Genomic DNA, 26,492 nt, shown 5'->3' with positions numbered 1-26,492 from the left:
ATGGGAATATAAAAAAGGTGGTTTCCGATGGTGTTATTGCCGAGTTGTTGAAGGAGATTAATGATTTTGGTGTGATTGAAAGATTTAAAATTGGACAAAGCAACAATTATTATTGATTGAAAAATGTGTGATGATGATGTGTAACTGTCAGCTGTTGTTGAAGAATCTTTCTCAACGATTGTCCGTTGTTGTCTGTGTGGAAGTTTTGTTGGAAGGAGAACAGGAATTGTGTTGTTTTTTGTGAGGATGCTTGCCGAAAGCTAACTGAAAACTTTTTTCGTTGGCTGTCGCCTGTCACATAATTCCAAGAAAGGAAACCCAGACGAACCATTACCGTTTGGAGAACGACAATGTCCAAGAAAACAAACAAGATCATGTGTGTCTCATAAATATCCAAACAACCTCACCGTTCATCATTATTTGGTTAAGTTAAAGAATGGTTTAATTATTTCACATTTCCTTACATCCACATTTCCATAAACATGAACACGACTACACGACTAGAATCATCCATCAACTCACAACATACAAATTTCTCTCAAACAACAACGCGTTGGAATCATTCCTGGTGGTGCTATTGAAATTTCGAATACTTTTCTAAACCATTGGAGATGGTTGATTGAATTTTTCACATTTGTTTCCAGATTATCCTGAATTGCAAATGCATTGATCTCGTGCAGTGCATGTATCATGACCAGAACAAACACTTGAATTTCCTTGTACAATGTCATAACAGGTAATCACATTCGAAGGTGGTGGTGTGGCACATTTATTTCCGCTGTGACCTCCCACACAAGAATATGTGTCCAGACTCACACTATGTCCAGAACACACTTGAGCATATGTGGAAGCAATTCCAAAACATACAGTTTCGGTACTGTTCGCATTTTGATAAATTTCAGGTGGAATTGGTTTTCCCATAATTTCCCAAATATAGGTGATTGGATTGGAATCTCCAAATCGAGTGCCATCCAAACCATATTTGAAAAGAATGTTTGCTCCGATGTCACCTGCCTCACTGAGGAATGAATTTTTTTCCATACGAACAGGATGCACTATGGGTGAACTCGTGGTTGGATACGACACAGCATTTCTGACCACTCCACTAACGACGTCTGGTTCAGGACTCACACGAATGCCGTCAATTAATGGCCATGACATTTTCGTAAGTGATATAAGATGCTTTATTGAGGCTGTTCCATCCAAAAGGACAATTTCATCTGCACCTTTCATGGTGGTAAATGCTTTGTTAAAGGTCTTCCATGGTTGTTGGAGTCACTTCCACTAGGTGAAAGATAAAAGGTGGAAGACACGGTTTTGTTTTTTCTGTGAATGAGAACCTTGGAGATACTTGAAACACATCCTATCTTCATGTTTTGCAAGTCACTTCCGCCCAAGACCTCGCAAAATCACGAGTGCTATTCTCACTGACAGAGGATGGTCGATAAAGGCGAAATTTCAATGAAGTTTTATCGTTTGTTGAAAATTGAAGAAGGAAGTCAAGAGCTCGTAATATCTCAAATTTCTTGATTCGAGATTGATTCAAAATGATCTACTTTTTCATCTTTTTACCTTGTTTCTCAAATGTTTCTGAATCATCATCATTTGGCATGCAAGATTGGCTGTTATGATGTATGGGTTGAATGTTAAATGAAGAGACCTGAATGTCTGAAAACATGAACTTGCTGTCATCATCTATAGAAACAACAATGGAATGAGAACCAACACCACCTGATCTCTTTCCAAGCACAGTCTCACTTGTGAGGTTATCTACTAATGTGTTGAGGTTATTTATGAACCATCTTTGATCACTTGTGAGATTTCTCAACTTCCTTTCTTGATCTGTTTCATTGTCGGTTGAGTGTGGAGATGTCAAATAAAATATGTAGCGACCATTACTCACGGCAACAGAAATATTATGATCTTCTGAGTTTCCACTTAAAGCTTTCAATTCTTCTGTAAGCTCTTTTGGCTCTTTGCGCGTGGATATTGAATTGTTGTACGTTCGAATGTACGAATAATAATAAGCCTCCGAAAAAATTTCTGATGTTGAAATTGTGAAAACTCTTTTTTGTTTAGAAAGAGCCACAGAAACTCCTTCCTTATCACTTCCAACAGAAACAATAGTATCTTTTGAGGATTTAAATTCAGGACATACTGTGTCACCCAAGTATTCATCGAGAGATGTAGCTTTCATTTCTCGAGTGGAATGGAATATGAACCATTTGTTGGATCCATTCTGGACAAAACAACAGCCCTTCACACAAATAATCTTCTTAATACCTTGATAAAAAAATGAATAATTATATGCACTTGGAATCGTATGATCGCGAGAGTCATGAAAGGGAGCAAGGCCTGATTTGGCAAACACATAAAGATAATCATTTTCTGTTCCAAACACGCTAAAGGTCGTTGAAGTATCAAAACAACGAACAATATCGTTGTCTTGTTCAAAAAATTCGCTTTTCACTGGACGACTGACAATGGTAATGCCATCTTCACAAATTCCATGATCATTACTAAAATTGAGGAAATCAAAATAGATCCTCAATTTTGAAAGGGTATTTTCTGTTTGGAATTAAAAACCTACCTTCCAGAAATATAAACCTTCTTATTTTTCGTCAAAAATACACTACAATCTTTAGTTCCACTTGCAGCCTCGATACAATTTTCTCCATCCGTCAAAGAATCAAAGTGCTTGATTCTCGTTGGTTTGCCAAGCTTGTGTTTTGAACCAACAGCTAATTGACCATTATCACCACAACCACAGACATATGCAAAACCTTTTTCAGACACAAATATAGTAGAAGCTTCGCCACACACCACTTGAACGCATTTGTCCTTATTGGACCTCATTTCCATCTCCACCAATGAATTCTTTGTAATTTCATTTCGATCTTTGTAATCACCAAGTCCCAAGGCTCCCAAACTATTTTTGCCATGTACGTAAATTCCTCCCATCTCTGTGAGGAATACAGTAAAACCAGAACCTCCAGTGATTTGTTTAATGTAGTCTCCTTCTGGAAGAAAATACATCACTTCCAATAATCGATTGTTGTGAGTACTTGCAGAAGAATTTTCAGATGTAGCTTTATCATTCTGTGCAGTACTGGGTAGGCTCGTCGTTGCTCTATTTCTAAGTGAACGGGTAAACAAGGTATTTATGGAAAATTGTGAGCTTTCGGAAGATGATGAATTACTCTTCGGGGTATAGAAACAAACCCATGAGGAACCACCATTCGGATTTGTTTGTTTGTTCTCTTCAAACGAAGCGTTAGGATTATTGTTGGTCTTTTTGGTCTGCTTCTTCTTGGTTTCGTTATTATTCATAGAAGAGGAATTGTCGGATGACGAAACCGTTTTTCTTCTTGCCATTTTTTTTTGAATCCCAAAAAATTTGATACTTCTTGAAAATAAAGGAAATCAAGTTTGCGACCTTCCGAACTGTGATTTCTCACCAATAATTGTTGTTTATGCGTTGTGTGGTTAATTGTGTTAATTCTGTTAACGACTCACACCTTGTTCGATGATTCTTCTTTGAATATTACTTGAGGCCTCAAGCTGGATGACAATTCTTTCTTTGTTTGTGTGGACTTGTCAGCTATTTGAATGTCATTTGAAGACAAGACTGGACCCATTAACGACGTCAACGATTCTCCACTGCTTGCACATGTGTGATCGTTGTTGCTGGGTGTTTTCAGTTTGTCTTCGATGCTTTTTCCATCCAAAAGTTGCTTGCTATGAGTTTCTCTCCATCGAGCAAATAACACAAAAACAACTCCAATGATAATGAAACTTCCTCCGAATAGGACAAAAGGAGATGTTTTCTCTCCAAGGAATGCAAATCCAGTCACAATTCCAACCATTGGTGACATTGTGGAGTAAATTCCAACCATCGTTGGAGTTGTCATGCTGCTCGCCTTAGTTTGGAAAACAAATTGAAAAGCTCCAAATGGGCATCCAGCATAGAATAATCCAAGAACGGACATCCAATCCATTCGTCTCCAATTAATCGGTAAGAAAAATAAGCCAACAATGACAAGAATTCCATAACCAAAAAAGAAGGACCAAAAAGTAACTGAAATTGAAGGAACTCCCTTATTCAGTAATTTCTTTTGTAAGAGCAAGTAGAGAGAATTTGCCAACGTGCTCAACATTAAACAAAAAACTCCCAACACGAATGTCACACTCGATGTCGATGGCTTTGTAAACTCGCCAGGGTGGTACGGATTCCAATAATGATGCAATGGATCTTCGGATGTAATTTCTGAATAGATGGCGCTGAAAGAGTGTTGTTTAAGGAAGGCAGTGATGAGAACCATTGCAATAGCTCCACACACGGATGTGACAACTCCAAACAGTTTGATCCATGATTTTGGTTCAGTTCCCATGAGCATTGAAAGCGAGCATGTAATGACGGCGGTGAGCGGTGACATACTTCCACTCACAGTCGCATTGGTGAGATAATACCCCGAGAGAAATGTAATTTGATTCATAATAATAATGATTCCACACAAGGCTAGTGTTTTAGCTTGCTTCTTCTTTGGAATTTTCCTCAAAATTGAATCAAAGAATTTTGTGTAGAATAAATAATACCATGCCGAGTAGAATAAATAAATCACATAATTGCAGGACTCTCTTGCTGCTGATAGAGTAGATATATAGGCCTCTCTTCTCCTTCTCAAACTTTTTTCGGACCTAAATGAATATTTTCGATCAAAATATAACATTAAGGGAAGCATGCAAACAATCATGATTCCAATTCTAAAAACACCAAAAATGATCGGCCGAAATATTTTCATAGCATGTGGAGACAATAAGAAAAATCCAGCAAATAAAATCAAATTTGAGGTCAGTAAAATATGAGGCAATAAGGTCATTCCAGCATCCGTGATGTGTTTCCAAATTGCTTGAGGTGATGTGGAATACCAATGAGCCTGATAGAATTGATGGTGTTCTTCCTCAAGTGAGTGACGAGTATAAAATTCATCTTGTTCCATGCTGTCCTTATGTGATTGGTCCAACAACGTGGCAGAGTCAGTATGATCTAAATATGAGTCCATGTCAAAACTATTTCTTGCTGACTCAACTCCATGATTATTTGAATTCGAACCGTTTGAGGATTCACTTGACATCAATTTTTTCTTGAAATTGTTATGAATTTCAAAGGTCATGATGGATCTATTTCGCTTTATATTTTCATTCTTGTGTTGTATTTCAAATTCTTCAAAATCGTCAATCGATAAATGTTGCCGTAATGAATTTTCTTCATGATTCTGAAGAGAGACATTTTTCAATTCAATAATTTCCTCTTCTTCGCCGTCATCATTATCTCCATTTTGTGGATCGATAAAATCATTGCCAGACACCATCTCTTGCCTCTTTTGAAGTTGTTGCAAATTGGCCAAATTTAGCTCACTCACCACTCTCTTCGAATGTTGTGAATTAAATTTCATTCCTCCCGTTCGATCATGTTCCTCGATCCATAAATTGCCGAGGTCATCCTCTTTTGTTGTATTCTTCTTTGTGCTCCGAGATTGGTTGGGCCTGTTTTGAGGATGGTGAGAAAAATAATGATGCAGAGCGAATGGCATTTTTTTGAAAGTCGAAATTTGGGGAATACTTTTGGATAATGAAACTTTTTTGGAAATTAAATGTTCAAAGGAATTGCTTTTCAAATCAAATATCGATGAACTGTTTAGATTCGTAAGTTCGACCTGCCCTGAATTCTTGGAATTCGGTTTCGTCAATAGGGTCGTGAGTGAAGAAAAAATTGTTCATATGAACCTTTAAAAACAAATCGACCTGACCATTAAATATTTACCTTTTTACTAATGATAGTAGCAAATTTAAACTAGAAGATAGTCATGCTGTATTGTTCACAAATTGGACAGTTCATAGATTGCCCCTTATCCTCAGACATTAGCAATACATAGTATTGAAGATACTTGATAAGGTTGAAAATTTTGGTGGTGCCAATATTCAGGATAGTTTGTTGTGGGAGTTCTGAAGGGGTGATAAAGTATGGTCACGCTTGACAACTCGATTTTTATTTTACCGACTGAGCTTTTGCGTTTACCATATATTTATAATAATAATTTAACTCAATGTTCTTGTTGCATTCCACTCTCCAAACTTTGTTTCGTTACTTCGAATTTCGCGTTCATTTTCATTTCAAATACTTTTAGAGTTCCAAATGTATTTAACGAAAAGTATGAAGGAGAATGTTTGCAAAATAAATGAAGGTGTGACGTGATTTCTGTATTTGTAATGGCTCGAGGGTACCTAGATTTGAGAGTTTCCACAAGTGTGTTAATATCCATTTTAGTTTTCTTATTCATTTTCAATATTCTTTGTGAGATGTAAAATATTTTCACAACATCAAGCTAAAATAATTTTCAATTCAACTACTCATTCTACTTACGTAAATAATAAAAGTAACGTTTCACATGCTCGGTCAATTTCAAACTTTTTTGTGAGCCAATGTTGTCGTGCTAGCTCTTCAATTTCACGCCTATCATTTTCCTTCAGCATTTCAGAAAGTGTTTGTTTTTTCTGTTCTTGTTGCTGCTGTCGAGGCGGTGGAGGTAACATGCTTGTTGACTCCTGTGAAACAATTTGCTTACTAAGATTGCTTTCATTAAGGCCTAGCGTTCGTTTTTCAATAACTGGTGGCTTTTTACAGTCAATTAACTCAGGATTTGAGAGTCTCTTTTTCCACAGTCCAATAATGACAGATTTTCTATTCTCAAAATCCTCTCTCAATTCCAAACACAATTGCTGCTGATAATTATAATACAATGTAAATAGCTCTGGAACAATACATTGAATCGTTTGTAATAATTCTAATGTGAAACGTTCACCAGTTTCTCCACACTTCTCGTTGAGTGCAGCCACTGAAAAATCTGTAAAACCTCTTCGATAGAGTAAATTGAATGCATAAAATAGTCTTCCAAAATTTTGATCCAAAGAGGATATCTCTTTCTCAGACATCTTACGATTACGTGTTGTGTGAGGTGTCGAAGAAGAGTTCTGTAAAGTTGTCGTAGGATTGGTTTGAAAAACCGTCGTCGTTGAATGATTGATAGTGTTGGCATTTGTCGAAGAAGAAGGTGTTAAAGAAGATTCTTTTTCATCGGAACTTGTTGTGGATGGATGAGTTGTGGATGTCAATGATGATGATGGCATCGGAATTGAAGAAACAGTTTTTGAATCCAATGTTGAAAGAGAGGATGAAGAAGAATTGATGTCCTTTTTTCTTCGAACCATCCTTCTGGATTTTGTTGGAATGGTACTACTCGTCCCTGATTCTTCCAACTCATCGGCTTGCTGACTTTTCGTCGTTGATGTTTTGCTCGCCATTTCCTCCAAACTTCGTTTTGACATTTTTTTTTTGAAATTCACCAAAAAAGGCGCCATTTATTAAACTCAATTAACCTTGAATCAAACCATGGCCATTGCTCGTTTCTTATCCGAGACAATAAGTGTAAGAGTTGACAAGTGTGATGGAGGTATTCTTTTAATTGAATAAGACTGTTACTAATGCTTTTGGATCATCAGAGCAATTTGTTACTAATGCTTTTGTTAGTTTGTATGAGGAATTTCTTCAATTATTTACTTGTCAACAACAACAACAATGGTTGTCATCTCCAATTTGAAAATTTCGTTTCTCCAATCCAAACATTTTAAAATTACATGAATTGAGTCTTTAAAAATGTGTTGAAAAAAAGGGCATGGTATATGAATCAAAATTTTCAAGCACACAAGAATAATCCTAATGTTGTTTCTCCTTATGGTGAGTAGTGTCATCTGAATGATGGTCAACTGGCCAAACCTTGTCATATAATTTGTCAACTAAATATTCCACAGGATGATCGAACATGAATGGCAATAAAGGAACAACCGCCAAACCTGAAATTGTAGGAATGACACGACTCTTAGCACCAAATTTTAACATGAGCTTTGAAGTCCAATGAACTGTTTGATGAATGGTGACAGCTGGCAACAACATGGAAGCTGTCGATTGGAAAATGGCTGTTTTGGTGCAAGTTCTGAGCACAATACTCGTTGGAGAGTTTTTCTGTTTTTCATTGTAAGTTTGAAGTCCAACATCTCCTAACACATAGGCCCAAGAAATGGCATAGGCTCCCTTGACAATGAGAGGATGAACAATGGGTCTGAACGCCTCACCTAAAGAGGTTAATTTCCATATTTCCCAATATTAAAAAAATTGGGAATTAATATTCATATTGACAATATGAATGATATATATTAAAATTCATTTGGAAAACAATATTTTTCCAAGTCCATTCATTTCAGAAATAATTACGGAAATAGGTGTCATCATTTTCAATCAAAAACATCATCATTCACACAAACACTCCATCATTCATTACCTTCCAAAACACACACGTACATACCCACATCAGAAGTATAGGCCAAATAACGAGCTCCGGCCGTAATCAAAGTTCGGAGACGAGCACCATAGGCAAGATACCGCATTGGAGATTCCTCAAGAACATGTTCAGCAGCTTCTACCTTGGTGGTTGTATCAGCATGAACATTCGTATGAACGACTGGATTTGAGTTTGTTGTCGAAGTCAATAATGAGGAGGAGGATGAGGAGGATGAATTGGAAGACATTTTTTTTAATCTCTTGTTGAAGTTCAGTTGTTATAAGGGGTCCTTGCAGTTCAGATCTGTCTCAATCAAAATATGATTTTATGTTTTCAAATTGATTAACAAGTCTTATCATTGATGGAATTCTTAAAGGACGAAATTCACACGTATGAAACCAATTTAGACGAGATGCTCTCTGAGAATCTTTTTGAATCGCAACATTGTGAGAAAATTCGAAACAGTTTGAAGTTCAAAAAAAATGACCAAAAAGTCCTCCGCAGCAACATCCACGACGGGAAACAAACCAGCAAAGGCTTCCAAGCAAGGCAACAACAAAAAGGATGATGATTTATCGTTTTTATTAGAAATGCAAAAGAAGAATGAGAAGGAAATGGCAGAACAAAAATCTCAAGGAACTGCTGGTGAAAAGAAGAAAAAACAGACTCCGAAAGAGTATCCATCGGAACAAACTCAACCTGAACCTACAGTGCCGATCAAATACTTGTTTAAAGACAATAATTTTCCACAAGGTGAGATTCAACCGCTACAATTTTATGAGCACCGTACAAAACGGTTTAGTGCAAGAGAGCTTGATGCTGGAGCTGAAGCTCGTGATGAGAAATTGCAAGAACGCATTCGAGACGCAAGACATGCCGCAGAGGTTCACAGAACTGCAAGAAAATGGTTTAAGGAACATGTGGTTCGACCAGGTATGCGTGTGATTGATGCAGCTGAAGCTTACGAAAATAAGGTGAGAGAATTAATTGAAGCGGACAAGAACAATAGAAAGGGTGGACTAGCTTTCCCATTGGGTTGTTCAATGAATTATGTGGCAGCTCACTACACTCCAAATACTGGTGACGAAACAGTAATTGGAAAAGATGATGTGATAAAATTTGACTTGGGAACTCATGTGAATGGTACCATTATTGACTCAGCTTTTACATTGTGTTGGAATGATCAATACAAACCACTCTTGGAGGCCGTGAAGGATGCTACCAATACCGGTTGTAAGGTTGCTGGTATTGATGTGAGATTGGGCGATGTTGGAGCTGCCATTCAAGAAGTTATGGAAAGTTATGAAGTGGTATGTATTTGAGTGTGTATTGACGAGATTATGTGCTGACTTATTTCATTCATCTTTATATTTCCGAAAAATTATTTTCTCATATAATTGTTTAATATTCATTGATGTTGTGACACGATCCGACCACCATATTTACAGACCATTGATGGAAAGACCTATCAAGTGAGAAGTATTTCAAATTTGTGTGGACACTCTGTTGAGAGATATCGTGTGCATGCAGGTAAAACTGTTCCTATTGTGGCATGTGAAGAAAATGAAAAAATGGAAGAAAATGAATTCTTTGCAATTGAGACTTTCGGCTCTACTGGTAGAGGATCTATCGAAGAAGAAGGCGTCACATCTCACTACGGCAAAAATCATGATTACAAAGGAGATGGCTCAGAGCTTAGAAATAAGGAATCGAGGGAATTGTTGAAAGTTATCAATGAAAATTTTGGATCGCTTCCATTTTGTCGAAGATATTTAGATCGGATAGGTCAAAAGAAATATCTCACGGCTCTTCGTGATTTGGTCAACAATGGAATTGTGAATGAGTATCCACCTTTAGCAGACGTGAGAGGATGTTACACTGCACAATTTGAGCACACCATCTTGTTGAGACCAACATGTAAAGAGGTTCTCAGTCGAGGATCTGACTATTAAGTTTATCAGATGTAGTGGGTATTTATAAAGATTATGCGTTTATTTTTGAATTTCAATTAACCATGAGCGTCATAAGGCAGAGCTATAATGCACAATGTTAATCCATGTTATCTCAGTATATTGCTTTAACTGTATCCATACAACTTGTTCACAAAGTTTGTAATGTAATATTCATTACCATTCAACACTCTACATGGTTCACACTCCAAATTGTTTGGCGTGTTGCACCAATAAACACCAACCATTGGATAAATATTGCCTCCTCCCCAGTTAATCATTGGAAGAATGGCCGTGACGATAAGGAAAAAGCTCACTACAGTCTTTACACTTCCGTTGATCATTGGAGGTTTCTTGCAGAGTTTAAGTAATCTCCACTTGTCCAAATACAGTTCCAAAATAGAGGCTACGAATGCAATTAAAGTGATCATTGGGAAACTTGTCATGCCACAATAAATAATGTATTGTCTGTAAATGAGTTCCAAGTATTCCTCAGAGACGTCAAAGTCAGGTCTTACGTTTTCATCACTTCCCTTATTTCTCTTCTTCTTTATATAGTATTCAATATAGGGCAGAATGAGTTCAATCGCATTAAATACAAAAAAGTCCAAAATCATTTGAATCAAGTACTGATTTCCCAATGTACGAATCACGCATGGAACGTTGAATAAACCCTTTGTGAAACCCATCAAGAACACGTTGAATAGCTTGAAAAATAAATATTTCTTTCGTTTTTGTTCAAACAAAAATTGTTAAAAAATAATTAGTTAAATAGCAATAGAAATAGTGGTGTAAAATTGATCCATTCGTCAAAATAAAATATTTACCATTGTGTTGTGTGTTCTGTATCCACTCCATGTTTTGTGCTTTTCGAAATTGGTCAAATAAATACAGATCTGTTTCCAAATAAAGTTCACAATGTTGACCACGCAAGAAATGCCAATAGAAATTAGGGTCAAGTAACCTGTATTCTGTGAAAATACAGAGTCAGCAGCTTCATAAATACTATGATTTCAATGTTTTAGTGTCACACCGTGCATGTGTATAAATTATTATTATGGAAAAAATCATGTGACATATGGTCATGACATACAATTAAATTACTGTGAAAAAAAGCAATAATGACGACATACGTTGTAAAATTTTGAAGAATTGTAAAACCAATAGTAATTGCGCAGGAAAGAATCAAAAATCCAACAAAGATCGAATAACTGACAAAATATCGACCAACTCGATGCAATGTTGGTGTCCCTACATTTTCCTTGATGATATCTGCGTCAGCATCAAAAGCTAGAGCCATGTCAGCTTCCTCCATATCGTACACGTCTCTTTTTTGGAAGGAACGTCGAACCACAAGCCAATAAACAGGTCCAAATAGGAGTGTCGCTATAATACTCAATCTGTTTGAGTCACGAAAAGTTATTCAAATAGTGCAATATTTTCATGTCAAAAATTCATGTAAATTAAAAAACCTACGATGATGTAACAATCCATAAAACATATAAGTTGGGGTCGTAACTACTGCCATACAAGATATCAATCAAGCCGCCATAATTTGAAAATTCTCCTTTGAAAAAGTTTGTAAATTTTTGGATATAGATAGAGTCAATGATGAGATGCGGAATAAAATTGATCAATTGGAAAAATAGTAAAATGGAATTCAAAACAATCACCAAACGACCAAAGTCAAAATACAATCGAACTCCAAGACCATAGTGATCTTCTAAAGTTTTCCAAGAGCAACAAAAAGGCAATCTTATTTGACTGAATTCGTTCTGAACTCTGATGATCCGTTCAAATGATCAAAAATTCAAAAAATTCATATTTGGTTTGCCAATTCGTGAATACATGGTAAAATTTGCCAAAGAAAAACAATAATATGAAAAATGATTGAAAAATTATGTTGTCAAGTTCTTTTCAATTAATTGAAATGTTCACTTACTCCTTAACTTCGTCAATATCAAGGCCGGTCTTGAGTAGATAAGGTTGACCTCTTGCAGTTCTCATCACTGTGTACTTTTTGCGATGCTTCGTGTGATGTTGAAGATGATCTTTTCCTAAAATGTCTGTACTTTCCACTCTATTCATTTCGGAGATTTCTTGCAATTTCTTCTTCTTTTGAGCCGTGGTTGTGAAAATATTCAGTCCAAAAAATCCAGACTCCCAAATTGTCGTTTCTTTCAGGTGTTTGGTTGTGTCCTTCACAAAACCTAACCCGAACAAATCACGATGTTTTTCGAGAGGATCTTGTTCGTTGTCTTCTCCCATTGCCACTTGAGTGGCAGGATGAAGTTGTCTAGAAGGTTGCTGCTGTTGATTCATTTGAAGATTCACTTGTTGAGAGGTGGTGACAAGTTCATTATTGTTTTCTGGAGGGAGAGAGTGTTCATTCACTGCCATATCTTCTTCATCCTCATAACTTGGTGGTTTTCCATAGTTGGTATTTGTTTGTTGTTGTTGTGGTTGATTGGGTAAATATTGAGCTCCCATCGTTCCTCCTAGAGCAATGTTGTATTGAGTGGGTGGATAGTTGATTCCAGATCCCGAGTTACCGATTGTGTTGTTGGAACTTGAAAGTTCATAATTTTGAGAGGGTAGATATTGGGCTTGTACCGTCATGTGGTTGTTATTGGTTGTTGTGGTGGTTGCTGAACCCGATGGTACATACAAGTTTGTGGGATTTACTTGACCTGTTGATTGGCCATTGTTGTTGTTATTATTATTGGAATTGGGATAGATGGAAATATTATAGACAGGAATGTCGTTGAACTGAATGTGAGGAGTGTCCATGATGAATTCAATGTTTATACAACAACAACTCTGATCGAGCAAACAACGATGATGAGAGAGATTTGTTTCAAGTACTACGTGATGATGGAAGCGAGATCAATACAAAGGATCACTAATAATTAATAATACAAAGTGGTGTTATCTTCTTGCAAGAAGAATTTAAAAGGTCTATACTCTCGGATGAATCTCCTTGCTATGATGATAAGGATTGGGTTTTCAACTTCACCACCTTTCCTTATGATGATCAATCAATGAATTTCAATCAGTCTCTCACCAACAAGAAGAATTTTTTTGGAAAAGTTATTTCTAGATCCAAGTTTCAATTCACCCGAAATCGCGTGTTTTGTCCTCTCTGATGAAGGCTTCATTGATGATCATCTCTCTCGATGGTCATTGATGATTAATCTCAACATCCGATCAATGTAAATTTCTCTATAAAGTTATATTCGATTCGGTCGAACTGTCATTATTCCAAATCGCGTCGATTCTTTCGTGGGAATGAAAAGGAAACCAACCTGGATTTGAATCAACCCACGTCGGATGTCATCTTTTCTCACTTCCATTGAGTTCTGAATTGGAACATTTGTTGTGCTTACGTTGATGAGAATGGATCTCTCTCAAGAAAAATTTGACGGACGAAAAAAACTACAACAAACATCAAGATTGACCATCTCTCACGCACTGATTCTCTCTCTGCGCAGCACACGGATTGATGAGAGTAACTTTGGAAAAGTCATATATAACAGTAACAACATTGTCACTCATTCATCATCAACCTCTTAGTCTTCTTCTCTGCACCATTCTCATTGCGAAAACCTCCATTCTCTCCTTTTTTGTCGTGTTTTACCTGAAACTAACCAACGCACTATTCGCGAATTAGAGACTCAAAAAACTCGTGCTATTCGATTGCTGGAGTTGTGATCGTGTTGTAGTGGCGGCAATTTTCGCAATAATACTTTGAATTCAGCGTTTTGGTGCGACGCATCGCAGTAAATATCTTCTTCTTGTTCGCCTTTCCATACGTGGAGTTGAAGATTTCGAAAAAAACAACTCTACATTCTCTTTTCACGCTCATCACGCATTTTGGAGACAAGTCATAATCTTTGGAACCTGCGTGAAGAGTCGTCATCATAGAATCATTCCATCACAGAGTGTATACCCATCAGCAATCTTGTTCAGAATACTTGTAAAACACACTTTTTGAAACGTTTGAACGACCATGAATACTTTTGAATTGAATTTGAATGGTCGTTGCCATCATCATCAACCATCTTTACCGGAAGGAGAATTGAATTCTTCTTCATCCATGGCTTTGAATTACTCCCTCCCTTCCCAGCAGCAGATTCTCGACAACAAATGCCACCCATCATCAACGCACCACCATCCTTTATCATCATTCCCACAATATGAAGACTCTTCAGACTCGTCGTCGTCATCATCATCGTCTGTGGACATCTCTTCACTCTTGCATGATTTCAATGGTCATAATGATTTGGAAAGTCAAATGCAAACGAATTTCATTCCGAAAGAGTCAAATGACCGCCAACCAACGAGCACGATGCTAAGCAACGACGACCTACAACTCGCCAAGTATTATGAAGTATCATCAATAACAACAACTACTACTACTAGTAGGATCAACAATCAAACACCTCCTTCAACTCTACCACACAGGGCCAAACATTTATTACTAATTATGGAAAATATCATTATTTGGTTGTTTAAAAGTATAGTTTTTCCATTAATTTCTTGGACAACTCTACCTATTGCCATTTATTTTCTATTGATGGCCAATTTCCAAAGGATAGCATTCAAGTACATGTACAGCTCAGAAGGAGAATTTTTCAACCAAGTCGATTTTGACATCATTCCACGAATTGACAAAACGTTAATGTTTGGTTTAGGAATGCCTCACTCCATCTTGGCCAACATTTATCACCCTGTGCTTGATTTCTTTTTCGCCATTCCCTATTTAAATCACTTTGTTTTTCCATTAGCTTTTTATCCATTAATATTTTGTGTCTTGCTGTGGAAACCCAATCGAGACTATTTGAAGCTCAAAGTGGTAATTCCATTGGTGACCATGATTAAGGAAATATTCCAGAAAAATCGATCAAGTGAGGGCACGAATAATGAACACAGCAACAAGGAACACTCAGAAGTAGTTGTGAATGAGGCACCCATTCAATCGTACAGCTCGCATCGTGGACAAAATGATGAGACAAGCTCCAAACCAACACCTCAAATTTCCAACTACAAACTCAAATGTTTTGTTCTCTCACTTGGAATTATTTCACTTATTCAAATAGGTTTTTGTTTCTTCTTTCCAACAGCTCCACCTTGGTTTCGAAGTAATAGTTTAATGTATGAGGAATATTACAATCAATTTGGAAGTGAATTGACGAAGAGTTCTCCTCCTGTACTCTCAGTTTATGCTCCAGAAGCTCGATTTGAAATGATTGACAAAATTCTAGGTGTTGAAATATTTGGAGAAATTTATGGAAAGGGAACTATTAAATTTGGGGCGTTTTATAGTTTGCATGTGGGATGGACAGCAATTATTGCATTTATTGAGCTCTATGTGGTGTTTTCTGAGAATCATGATGGACGAGACGAGGACACAGAAAATGAAGATTTGCAACAAATAGGATGCTTTTCATTTATGCGGAGTGTGTGGTGTTGTCAATCTTTTCGAAGAAATTCGAACAAGTGGAGTTTTATTCAAATTTTCATGCTTGAATATTTATTGTGGATTTTTATTGCATCTATTTATTCAGCACATCACTACATGATTGATGGATTGGTTGCTATCATTCTCGCCTTCATTATTGTCAAACTTGTCACAAAATATTTAGTGAAAGATGACACTAAGTGAATTCAAGGTTGAGTTTTTTTGGAGGTTGTTTTTACAGTGTTATGAAACCTTTAGTGAGCTCGTGGACAAAGACAACACACCTTGAATAAGTGTGAGAAAATCAGCGAGGAATGAACTTTTTTTCGTGAATTTCAATGAAATCAATGAACGATGCATCGAAACCTACATTTAGAGCTACACACTATTAGGGAACACGTGGTCCTCAATCAAATATCTTTGAGAAGGTTTCATCCATGATGAATCAAAATAAATATTCAAGTACCTACTTTGAAGAGGCCATTCACTCGGTTTTTCTCACTCTCATCTCGAGAATGAGAGTTGGATCTCTCTCCGACCAAATAAGCGTCCGATCGGCATGGATAATTCGGAATTTTTCAAATTTCGAAGATCGATATTTTCTCTAATAATTTGAATTCTTTACAAAAAAATTATCGATTAGTGAAGTGAACATGGAGGACCCTTCTTCAATGACGACGGCTACTCATGCTTGTATCGAACTACAGAATTGTACAAGCATCCATCATGATGAAGGTGGACAATGTTCCTTGGTTGAATCAAACCAAACTCCAACAACTGAAAATACTTCTTCCGAAATTAGAAATGATCATCATCATGAGAATGAGGCTCACACTCATGACATGACACCATTACCACAACTACAACCACTCTCATCATACAACGTTGAGATTGATGAGGCTTCTCAACAGCACGCTTGGAATTTGGAATTTTCAGTTTTGAAAAAGCAACCCGAAACAACAACAGAAAAACAAATTCATGTACTGCAACATGCTCTCGAGGAGGAACAAATGACCAAATACAAGATGCAACAGTTTTTGAGAAAGTATTGTGTGTCATTTCCAAATCCTGTCGTCTATGTATTGGTCATTGTTTTTGGGTTATCTTCTTGGATTGCAGTGAATGGTAGGTACCACCAAGGAGAGGTTTTGATGTTCGATATTTTGGCTCTCTTTTCCTCCTTACAAAAAATATTTATTTGAATATTTTACAACATGGTGTGAATATCAACACAGGTATTTATAGTGAGATTCCCATTCTTGGAACGACCCTACCTGAAGGATATGCCATTGCTGTCGATATGAATTTGAGTCTACAGTTGGCCAACATTGTACCGTTTTTGTATTTTGTCTTGATGGTATTTAGGAGAGCTTACAATTTTATCAGACAAAAGAAGAAGCTTGAAAATTCACAAGTTGATGAACAGAATGCGCCCACACATGTTCAACAGTTTGAATGGATTGACACGATTGGAATTATTTCTTTGCTTGTGATTGGAATTGTCACATTAATATTAATGTCGTTTTTGTGGAATATTCAAGTATCAGGACGATCTTGGCCTTTCTTAATTTTAACGTTCTTTATCGGAGTGTGTGACTGTACTTCGACCTTGTTGTTTTATCCCTTTGTGTTGCATTTCACATATGCTTATACGAGTGCTTTATTGATTGGAGAGTCCTTGACCGGCTTGGTTGCCTCTGTTATTTCCATTATTCAAATGCCTACTGACAAAATTCTCTTGTTTCCATTCTGGGTATTTTGCGTCATTTTGGCTGTTATTACCTGTTTAAGTTTAGTTGCTTATTGTTTATTAAGGTTTTTACCTTATTGCAAGCGAGAACTTCGAAGAGAATTCGATACACTCGCCGAAGAAAAGAAGAAGAAAATACTCATGAAAAAACCAATTTTGACATGGTCAACTGTGAGATTACTCCTTTTCCAATCCTTTTTGAGTTTCACTGAAAATGGTTTGATTGTTTCAATTTTACCTTACGTTTTTCAGAATTATAGACATCATGGAACATTGCTTCGTTATTCCATTACCTTTGGAATGATCATTGCACCAATCGCAAGTGGTGTTGCTTACTTGGTTCAATTTTACAACTTTTTCATAGCCATGTTTGCTCATCTTGGTTGGATCATTGGTGCAGGTTTCTTGTTCTTTATTGCGCTAAATAATCCCAATCCTCCACTCAAGCACTCTGAAGGTTTTGGAGCATTCTTGGTATTGCTTACACTGTTGACAAGAGCTCTCATTTCATTCACCAAAACGAAGGAATTTCTCACATGTCACGAACGAATCGAGAAGGAAGATAATGAAATTTTCCTTAAATTAAGTAAGGCAGAGCAACAACAATCGAGAGAGCAAATCACCACTATGGCAGCATCTCAAGAAGGTTTGGAAAATGGATTAACACCTCTCAATTCTTCCATTCGAAGAACAGACGAGAGTTCTCATCAACATACATTTTGGTTGAATATGAAACAAGTGTTGGACTTGAATCCGTTCCGTCTCGGTAAGTGTCACTTGTCATTTGTTATTGTTCGAAACAATAAGTATTACAACCACAACATATTTTTTAGCTGGTTTTGGAATTCAACTTGGAGCATTACTTGCCACCATCATTGTCAAAGCTTTACAAGAATCTCACTACTTTGGATAAACACAAATCAATTGTTCGTGATTCAAAACTTTTTATTGGCAAAATATTTCTGTGCGTGACTTGCTACTTGAGTTCTCGTTCGAGTTTTGACATACTTTTCAGCAATTTCTCTCCATTTTCCCTTTCCACACTCATTGAGGCCTCTCACAAAATCCTCATGTTCCTTCTCAGTCCAACTTCCATCATTAATTCCTCTCAATTGATGTTGAGCTTTTACAAATTTGATTTTTGAAGTGTCATTCGAAATGGAGAAGTTCATAAATTGAAAAGGAGATGGTTTTGAAGAATTTGTGTCACTTGAAGTTTTTTTTGACTTTTTAGGAGCTTTTTCAGGGATAACATTCACAAATGAATATTGCAAAACAGGAGAGGAAGGTGAGTTCGATTGAGAAGACAAGACATTTGTTGGGATACTTGCGATTGATGGGCTGGCATTTGACAAGGGATCTTCTTGTTTTCGCTTTCCAAGCAAACTTGAAGCTTTGATCGGTTCGGCACCGCTCGTCAAATTGTCCATCAAACCAGCAGCAGATACTGGAGACGAAAGAGTTTGTTGACAATTCAAATCTAAACTCGTCGAAGTGTGACTTTCACTACTCATCAAGCTTTCTGTTCTGGAAAGATTGGTCGAAGAGGATTGCTCATGATGATTATGGTTGTTATTGTACAATTGGTTAGTGTTGTTGTATACATGCTTGTTGGGATATACATTTATGGATGGGACGATCTCATCGTGAGAAGATTTGAGTGGAGATGAAGGAGTAAGATTACGTTTTTCCAAAAATGGATTCAAAGTATTTGGTATTGAGGTCGTAGATGTTGGAGAGTTAGGGGATAATTCAAAATGAGGAGAATGATGATGTGTTGTCGATGGTATGTATGGGAAAGGTTGAGAGCTCGAGTTGGAACAAACATTTTGAGTGCTAGTTGTGACCGTTAAGGAATTTGATCGTTGTTGTGGTGAATAGGATGATGGAGTTTTTGTTGTTGTTTCCATGTTGTATGAAGGTGGAGTTGATGATTGGCAAGTGACAGGAAGAGAATACATGCACATGTAATGATGACCATAAGTTTCTTGGTGTGGAGAACTTTGACGACACAGAATCGCTTTTGAATCTTTCCTTTGGTGAATTCCTGTGCGTGATGTTGTTGTTGTGGTCACATGTGACTTGACGTTTTGAAGTTCATCCAAATTTGGATTTTTGGAACGAGGATCCATGGAATGATGTGTGTGTTTTGGAGGAATGAATTCATATCGACTGGATACTATCCATCCATGTTTGTTGTTGCTACAAACGCCTCCACTTGAAGTAGAGACGGTATTCTTGTCATCCAAATTTTTCTCTTCAACGACGATGGAGTGGTTCAAACTTTGGATCAAAGTGCTAATCGAAGGAAGTCGTTGCATTGTTTTTTGCTGTTGATTGCTGTTGTTTTTGCTGGACTGGTGTTTGAGGAGCCATGGAGGTACTTTAGTAAAACAAGAATTGTTTTCCAAGATTTCCATTTCAAGACAAGTCAGATGACATCAGGATATAATGAATCTACACTTACCATGTGACACCAGTCCATGTTGTATCGTACAACATGCATGCAGTTCATGATGTGGGCAGAAGGAGATGGAAAAAGATCATTCCGGTTGCAAGTAGTGTCAGTTGTCAAAACAGATTTTCGTTCGAATTCAACTTACATGTTCAGAGATAACTCTTTTTTAAATGAATGTTGTTGGAATGAGATATCTTCGGTATGAGACAAACAATCTTTGGACTACAGGTCAACAATTTTGGAGAAGACTCTTTCAAATTTAGATGTCAACTACAAATCCAAAAGCGCAAAAAATTGTGAGATCAAGGATGATGACGAGTTGTCTCGAGAGGAAAAAGTTAAACCCTGAGTGCTCGAAGAGGCAGCGACGATTTGGAGTCTCTGTTGTCCAATGTTGTGCAAGTGATGTCTTTTTTTTATTCTATGTGAAGATTTGAAGGAGAAAATTCCCTCATCCGTCCACAAAAGTTGGAGGATATTAAAAAGCACTACGACATTTGTTTCCTTGTTCGATGTGGACTAAGGCGCAAAACATTTCAAATGTCAAATTCAGACTCTTGGTCAAAAAGTCCGATGTGACCATTCTGCACACTGTGCTCAGTCTTTTGGAAATGAAGAATGGTCCTCTTTGATCGAAATGTTCATTAAGGTATTTAAATGCCAAGACAATGCTGTCACGAGAATGGTTGTCACATTACGTGTCAGCAACATTGTGAAAGACGATTCTCAAAGTCATGACAATGGTCCGTCTGACGTCTTTGGTGAATCTCTACTACAGTCCTGCCTTTGAAGAGAGTCATCTTTGAATGGATGAAAAGCAAAGATTTTCATGTCGAGACAAAATCTCCAAAAAAATCTTTGACATTTGCAATGGTTATGGAGGAACACAATTTGTTCTTGGTGCTGCTGTTTGGTGGTTAAGGGTCTTGTTTTCAGGCTATATTAAGGTTTTTTTCAAAGACGAAAGAAGGAGGCCTCCAACTGTCAACTGCCACTCACTGATTCTTTCGTCTTGTCGATTCATCTTTCAAATGATTGCATGTCATTGGTTTTCACCTTTTTGCAACGATTATTTGTAAACCATCCATCCAAATATATCTACCAACCAATTATTTGCATTTCACAAATAGATTCAAACAAAATGCATCCAAAGGGTCACCACAATGAACATTCCATCGAATCGAACGATCGGCCACCATCAGAAGACAAACATCTCCCTTCGATTCATCGTCACCACTTGGAATCGATCGAACCATTACAACATCAACAGATAGATGAAGGCAATCATCTTCTTTTCGACCCTTGTTGGACTCAACCGATGAATTCATCGTCGTCGAGATTGTTGGAACAACGACAAACGTCAGTGGTCACGAAGGAAGACGACGTTTCGATTCTTGAAGAATTGTTCGATTTGCATCCACATGAATTAAACGTGTTGCAACCGACGATTCAATCATTTTGTGAGGAGTCTTCTCTGGGCCATTTGATGCCCAATTTGAAAAACCAATCGTCGTCAACCTTGTCTTCACTTCCTCCGATTGAATGTTTACAACAATTTTCAATGAATGTGATCTCAAACTCTTGCGATTCGATTCGATTGGTTGGCTCGAATGAAAGAAATGCCTTCGAAGACGTGATAGTAAATCGAAACGTTGGAAGCGTCGGTGTAGGTGGTTGTTGTGTGGCTGCTTCGACGATGGAAATGTCATGTCCTTTTGAGAATACGTTATTTTCAAATACGTGTTCGGAAATGAATGGACGAATGGAGAGTCTTAAGGAAAATGGCTGGATGAGAAGAACATTGGTCGATAGGATGAATGAGTCTTCTTTAACGACCGTGGTGAGTGCAGTAGGATCTGAATTTGGAACTTTACAATTTTCCATGTTTGGAAGAGGTGACACTTGTCAGCAAGAGATGCTTCCAATGTATTTATTGCAACCACAACTTCCCTGTATGATAACAAAATCATATAATAAGATTCTATTGAAAAAGAAAGTTTTACCCCAAGCCTGGAAAGAAGCTCTTGAAAATCAGAGAGTGAAAAAACAAATACAAAAACAACGAAAAATGTTGCAACGAGAGAAGATTATTCAACGAAGAAGGGAATTATATGGAAGAGTTGCCGCCACAGAATTGAGCTCGACAGGTATTCGATCAAAAAGGGAAATTACCAAACCCGAGATGACAAGAATGGAAATACCCTTAACTGAGTTTAAAAAGCAAAATTTAGATAAGAGAAAATCATTAATGAGAGAGCTCAGTTTGGAATGGATCATTTGTGAAGAAGTTTTATTAAGGCTTTTACAGTTTCGATCACATGATGTTAATCAATTACCAGAAATGATTGACGATGATCTAATCGAACAAGTCGAACAACAATTAAATGATGAAGAAAATCAAAGACAAAAACAGCTCTCCCAAATAATGGACGGAATATATCAGAAAAGTGTGAAAAGTTTGCAGCGGTAAGTGCAAGGAATTTTCAAACCCCAACGTTGGCAAGTGACATTTTTAATGACACATCTTACACACCTCAGACTGTACGATTTATTAAATACCGACTCGATGGACATTGAAGATATTATTGATACCATTTTAGATTCAGACACACTCTCTCACGTAAAATCATATTATCTCGATAGAAGTATACTTGGCAAGTATTTGAATGTTTTGAATGACTCAACAATTTCACTCATGAACGAAACACTCGAAGATACCCCAACTCAATTGGACGGAATGATTCAACGAATTCAACATTTTGCAGTTTCAATTGTTAAAAAGGTATGAAAACTTTCGCGTTTTAATATTTTTTGAGGTGGAACCATATTGTTTTCCGAATTTGGTAATTTGAAAATCTGTTCAAAAATGAACAGCTGAGTGCAAACGGACGAATCGATCAAATTCAAACACTTTCGAATCAACTCGATGTTCCCTTAATGATTCAATTAGTTCATTCTCGACATTTACCGATTGCCAATGACGCTTTATTTATTCTGGCAAATATTGCAAAGAGCTCAAGTTCACAACGAGATCAAATTCTCGATGGACAGATTGTGAAAGAAATAGCATGGCTCATGTCGACACGAGTCATCAATGAAGAGGATGAACAACAACTTTCCTTGATGCGAATGGGTAAGTGGTGTGCGACTTGTCATTTTGACTAAATTTAGATATTATTTTTTGGACTGACATTTTAAAGCTGCTTGGTGTTTTTCAAAACTTTGTGTTGGAAGCCCCTCTCCCAGTAAAGAACACATGAAACAACTTTTAACTCTCACTCCCTATTTCCTGCATCGAAAAGACATTGAAACTCTTACTCACACTTGTCGAGCCATTGGACGTCTCATGTATCCCAAAGAAATGATCACCCCCTTCCTACAAACTGGCCAATCGACACGAATGATCGCCTTGTTAAATAATCGAAGTGAATCCGAATACAATTTATTGGCACAAGCTCTTGTGGCTGCTGTGAATATTTCAGCAGGAACCGACGAAGAGACTCAACATCTCGTCACACTCAACATTTTGGACATTTCTCTCAAAATTTTGAGATTACCCATGGTTCCAAAATCTATTCGAATTGATGCCATGATTCTCGTTTCGAATGTTTGTGCCTGTACCGAAGATCAAGTTCAAAAAGCAATTGATTGTGGTGTGTTGGAAGAGATTGCATTGATTTTCAATCGGAAAGACACATTGATGGATTTGAAAAAAGAAGCCGTTTGGATTTTTCGAAATGCCGCCAATAGTGGACTCGACGCTCATATTGAGCTCTTTGTTGAGCGATATCAAATTGTGCCTCCATTGTGTGAAATGATTGTGAATGGACACTCAGAAACTCAAATCAAAAACATGTGTATGCAAACTCTTGTGAAAATTTTGGAATATTACGAAGAGCGAGAGGAGAGGAGTGAAGAGATGGAACATGACAATCAGCGTGGCAAAACGAATGTGACAGAACGACGAGTTGTGGAAGGGTCACACTCCCAAAGCAAGTTGAAATCTTTTAATGAAATTCTTTCACACATTCAGAAGAGTGGAGCTGCAAAAGAAATTTTGCAAATGGATATTCATTCATCGGAATATGTGGAAACTTTATCGAAATTTCTTCTTCGATCTTGAAAAGGCAATGAGGAATTGTAAATAGAGAGTTTTTCAAAACCAAGACGGATCGATGAAAATTAATTTTCATGAGATCCATGTACTTTCTGTAAATACTTGTAAATTATTGTAAAAATTACTTGGCTAGTCTTGTAATAATACGAATTCTTGCACCATAACAAAATTTATTCCCAAATTAATCTTTAATCGCCTTCACACACACTCCGAAAATTTGGTGATCTTTTGTGCACTGTTTCAAATTATACAACCATTGTTCACGTAAATCTCCTCTTTACCAAGGCCATAATTATTCCATGGCCAATCAAATTCATCTCATTCCTTGAACATTCCGAATTGTGAGCCTTTGTCTCCAGGAGTGAATCATCTCCGAATAAAAGATGGATGCAAACTCCCAAAAATCTCCGAACAAAAAAAATGAACAAAATTGCCATCCTTTTGGCCTTGCTGAGCGTGTGTGCGTTCGTTGGTAGTGTGGTACTCGCCAAGCCTATTGAAATTTCATTGAATAAGAAGGAGTTGGACACCTCTGATGCCCGTGTTGCTGCTTGGGTTAATACCGTCCGTATTGCTCAAAAGACCGGAGGTCTTCAACAAATGAATAGAGCCTATTTGAGAGCTGGTGCTTCTCCTGTTGTTCCTTTGAATGATTATGCTGATACTCAAGTAAGTGTTGCTGAGATTTTGTTGGGATTTATTGTTGTTTGGATGATGATCTATGTTGATGATGATTGTTATGATGATGATTGTTATGATGATGGTTTGGAAATAATTTCCCGAATGATGATGATGACATGAAAATATCTTTGATGATGAAATGATTATGGTTCGCTCACCTCATGATCTTTGTAAATATAATACTAGTATTATGGATTTGTGAGCATTGGAACACCAAAGCAAACCTTCAAGGTGATTTTCGATACTGGTAGCTCAAACGTGTGGGTTCCTTCTGAAAAGTGTTGGTCTATTACATGTACGTAAGCTCATTTGTTGTTTGTTTATTCGTGTATATTTTGATTCTGACATGTTTTTGACCGTGTTAAAATTGATGCAATCATGAATTCATGGTGGTTGTTTTTAACAACTTTGACAATTCATTACATACAGGCCTTCTCCACAATAGATACGATCACACCAAGTCAAGCACCTATGTTGCTAACGGAAGAACATTCAACATTACTTATGGATCTGGTGCCGTCACTGGTTTCCTTTCTCAAGATACTAACTCTGTTGGTGGTATTGATGTCAAGGGACAAGTTTTCGGAGAAGTTACCAGTGAATCTGGTCTTTCATTCTTGTTTGGTAAGACTGACGGTATTGTTGGTATGGCTTTCCCATCCATTGCTGTTGACGGAGTATGTTTTTTGTGTGTTTTTTACAAATTATTCATTAACCTTTGCTTTTTCTTGGTGAAACTCATCACTATCATCCACCAATTAACTATTAATTCGTGTAATCTTCCCATGTTCACAACCTTTACATTTTACTTGCCCATTTTGAATTGATGATACTGCTCAACTGAATTCTTTTTACCTCGTCACCACCACAGGTCACCCCACTCTTCAACAACATCATGGCTCAAAAATTGGTCGATCAAAACTTGTTCAGCTTCTACTTGAGCAAGACTCCTGGAAGCACTGCTAGTGCTATGATTTTGGGTGGTATCAATCAAAAGTACTACACCGGACCAATGAACTATGTTCCATTGGCCAATAGAACCTATTGGGCCATCAAGATTGCTGATGTTGGTGTTGGTGGACAATATAAGGGAGTCTGTCCTGCTGGTGGATGCCTTGCTGCTGTTGACACTGGTACTTCACTCATTGCTGGACCTGCTTTGAAGATTGGTCCTATCATGGAATCATTGAACGTTGCTAAGGATTGTTCTAACATTGATTCTAATCCTGATGTCACTTTCAAGATTAACGGTATTGAATACACTCTCAAGCCAAGAGATTATGTTTTGAAGATTTCTCAATTGGGTGCCACTGAATGTATTGCCGGATTCATGCCATTGGCACTTCCACCACAATTTGGTGATTTTTGGATTTTGGGAGATGTTTTCATTTCCACTTATTACACTGTGTTTGACTATGATGGAAATCGTGTTGGATTTGCTAGAGCCAACCAAAATTTGTAAACCATTTTTCTGAGAAGCAATATCCTTAATAAATTGCAGAAAATGGTATTTTTGAATGTGCCTTCTCTGTTTCTAAACAGGTTTATGCTGTGCACGCTTATTGAGGCCGTTAAAAAAGAACAAGCAACATGTTTTTATATTTGTGTTTATCATTAGAATCTAGAGTTAAGAAACTCTTTCGGCAGGTTAGTTGTTTGGAAATGTCGCACGAATGATCA

At 37.2% G+C, this 26,492-nt stretch overlaps 12 protein-coding genes across 12 annotated transcripts; 5 read left to right on the top strand and 7 right to left on the bottom strand.

The window, feature by feature from the left end:
- Positions 1-645: 645 nt before the first annotated feature.
- FDP41_007367 (uncharacterized protein) lies at positions 646-1,161 on the bottom strand (the record flags this gene model as incomplete). Its single annotated transcript, XM_044711104.1, has 1 exon — positions 646-1,161. One exon carries the CDS (start codon positions 1,159-1,161, stop codon positions 646-648), a length of 516 nt encoding a protein of 171 aa, XP_044568903.1.
- Positions 1,162-1,552: 391 nt separating this feature from the next.
- Positions 1,553-3,375, bottom strand: FDP41_007366 (uncharacterized protein; the record flags this gene model as incomplete). The annotated part of the gene is made up of 2 exons (XM_044711103.1): positions 1,553-2,519; positions 2,591-3,375. 2 exons carry the CDS (start codon positions 3,373-3,375, stop codon positions 1,553-1,555), a joined length of 1,752 nt encoding a protein of 583 aa, XP_044568902.1.
- A 137-nt stretch (positions 3,376-3,512) lies between these two features.
- Positions 3,513-5,594, bottom strand: FDP41_007365 (uncharacterized protein; the record flags this gene model as incomplete). Its single annotated transcript, XM_044711102.1, has 1 exon — positions 3,513-5,594. The coding sequence occupies one exon, from the start codon at positions 5,592-5,594 to the stop codon at positions 3,513-3,515; it is 2,082 nt and encodes a 693-aa protein (XP_044568901.1).
- A 510-nt stretch (positions 5,595-6,104) lies between these two features.
- On the bottom strand, positions 6,105-7,386 carry FDP41_007364 (uncharacterized protein; the record flags this gene model as incomplete). Its single annotated transcript, XM_044711101.1, has 2 exons — positions 6,105-6,351; positions 6,425-7,386. 2 exons carry the CDS (start codon positions 7,384-7,386, stop codon positions 6,105-6,107), a joined length of 1,209 nt encoding a protein of 402 aa, XP_044568900.1.
- Positions 7,387-7,774: 388 nt separating this feature from the next.
- FDP41_007363 (uncharacterized protein) lies at positions 7,775-8,643 on the bottom strand (the record flags this gene model as incomplete). Its single annotated transcript, XM_044711100.1, has 2 exons — positions 7,775-8,190; positions 8,421-8,643. 2 exons carry the CDS (start codon positions 8,641-8,643, stop codon positions 7,775-7,777), a joined length of 639 nt encoding a protein of 212 aa, XP_044568899.1.
- A 235-nt stretch (positions 8,644-8,878) lies between these two features.
- Positions 8,879-10,348, top strand: FDP41_007362 (uncharacterized protein; the record flags this gene model as incomplete). The annotated part of the gene is made up of 2 exons (XM_044711099.1): positions 8,879-9,706; positions 9,845-10,348. The coding sequence occupies 2 exons, from the start codon at positions 8,879-8,881 to the stop codon at positions 10,346-10,348; spliced, it is 1,332 nt and encodes a 443-aa protein (XP_044568898.1).
- A 125-nt stretch (positions 10,349-10,473) lies between these two features.
- Positions 10,474-13,135, bottom strand: FDP41_007361 (uncharacterized protein; the record flags this gene model as incomplete). Its single annotated transcript, XM_044711098.1, has 5 exons — positions 10,474-11,070; positions 11,173-11,350; positions 11,479-11,745; positions 11,822-12,127; positions 12,288-13,135. The coding sequence occupies 5 exons, from the start codon at positions 13,133-13,135 to the stop codon at positions 10,474-10,476; spliced, it is 2,196 nt and encodes a 731-aa protein (XP_044568897.1).
- A 1,219-nt stretch (positions 13,136-14,354) lies between these two features.
- Positions 14,355-16,010, top strand: FDP41_007360 (uncharacterized protein; the record flags this gene model as incomplete). The annotated part of the gene is made up of 1 exon (XM_044711097.1): positions 14,355-16,010. One exon carries the CDS (start codon positions 14,355-14,357, stop codon positions 16,008-16,010), a length of 1,656 nt encoding a protein of 551 aa, XP_044568896.1.
- A 449-nt stretch (positions 16,011-16,459) lies between these two features.
- Positions 16,460-18,469, top strand: FDP41_007359 (uncharacterized protein; the record flags this gene model as incomplete). The annotated part of the gene is made up of 3 exons (XM_044711095.1): positions 16,460-16,931; positions 17,042-18,322; positions 18,390-18,469. 3 exons carry the CDS (start codon positions 16,460-16,462, stop codon positions 18,467-18,469), a joined length of 1,833 nt encoding a protein of 610 aa, XP_044568895.1.
- A 22-nt stretch (positions 18,470-18,491) lies between these two features.
- Positions 18,492-19,877, bottom strand: FDP41_007358 (uncharacterized protein; the record flags this gene model as incomplete). Its single annotated transcript, XM_044711094.1, has 1 exon — positions 18,492-19,877. The coding sequence occupies one exon, from the start codon at positions 19,875-19,877 to the stop codon at positions 18,492-18,494; it is 1,386 nt and encodes a 461-aa protein (XP_044568894.1).
- A 1,455-nt stretch (positions 19,878-21,332) lies between these two features.
- FDP41_007357 (uncharacterized protein) lies at positions 21,333-24,137 on the top strand (the record flags this gene model as incomplete). The annotated part of the gene is made up of 4 exons (XM_044711093.1): positions 21,333-22,480; positions 22,553-22,796; positions 22,889-23,147; positions 23,215-24,137. The coding sequence occupies 4 exons, from the start codon at positions 21,333-21,335 to the stop codon at positions 24,135-24,137; spliced, it is 2,574 nt and encodes an 857-aa protein (XP_044568893.1).
- Positions 24,138-24,551: 414 nt separating this feature from the next.
- FDP41_007356 (uncharacterized protein) lies at positions 24,552-26,274 on the top strand (the record flags this gene model as incomplete). The annotated part of the gene is made up of 4 exons (XM_044711092.1): positions 24,552-24,800; positions 24,999-25,107; positions 25,242-25,489; positions 25,684-26,274. 4 exons carry the CDS (start codon positions 24,552-24,554, stop codon positions 26,272-26,274), a joined length of 1,197 nt encoding a protein of 398 aa, XP_044568892.1.
- Positions 26,275-26,492: the final 218 nt, after the last annotated feature.

This window comes from Naegleria fowleri (genome assembly GCF_008403515.1).
Source record: "Naegleria fowleri strain ATCC 30894 chromosome Unknown tig3, whole genome shotgun sequence".
NCBI classification, from domain to species: domain Eukaryota; phylum Heterolobosea; class Eutetramitea; order Acrasida; family Naegleriidae; genus Naegleria; species Naegleria fowleri.
Note: the sequence above shows the minus strand (reverse complement) of the source record. Positions and strands in the feature narration are given on the sequence as shown.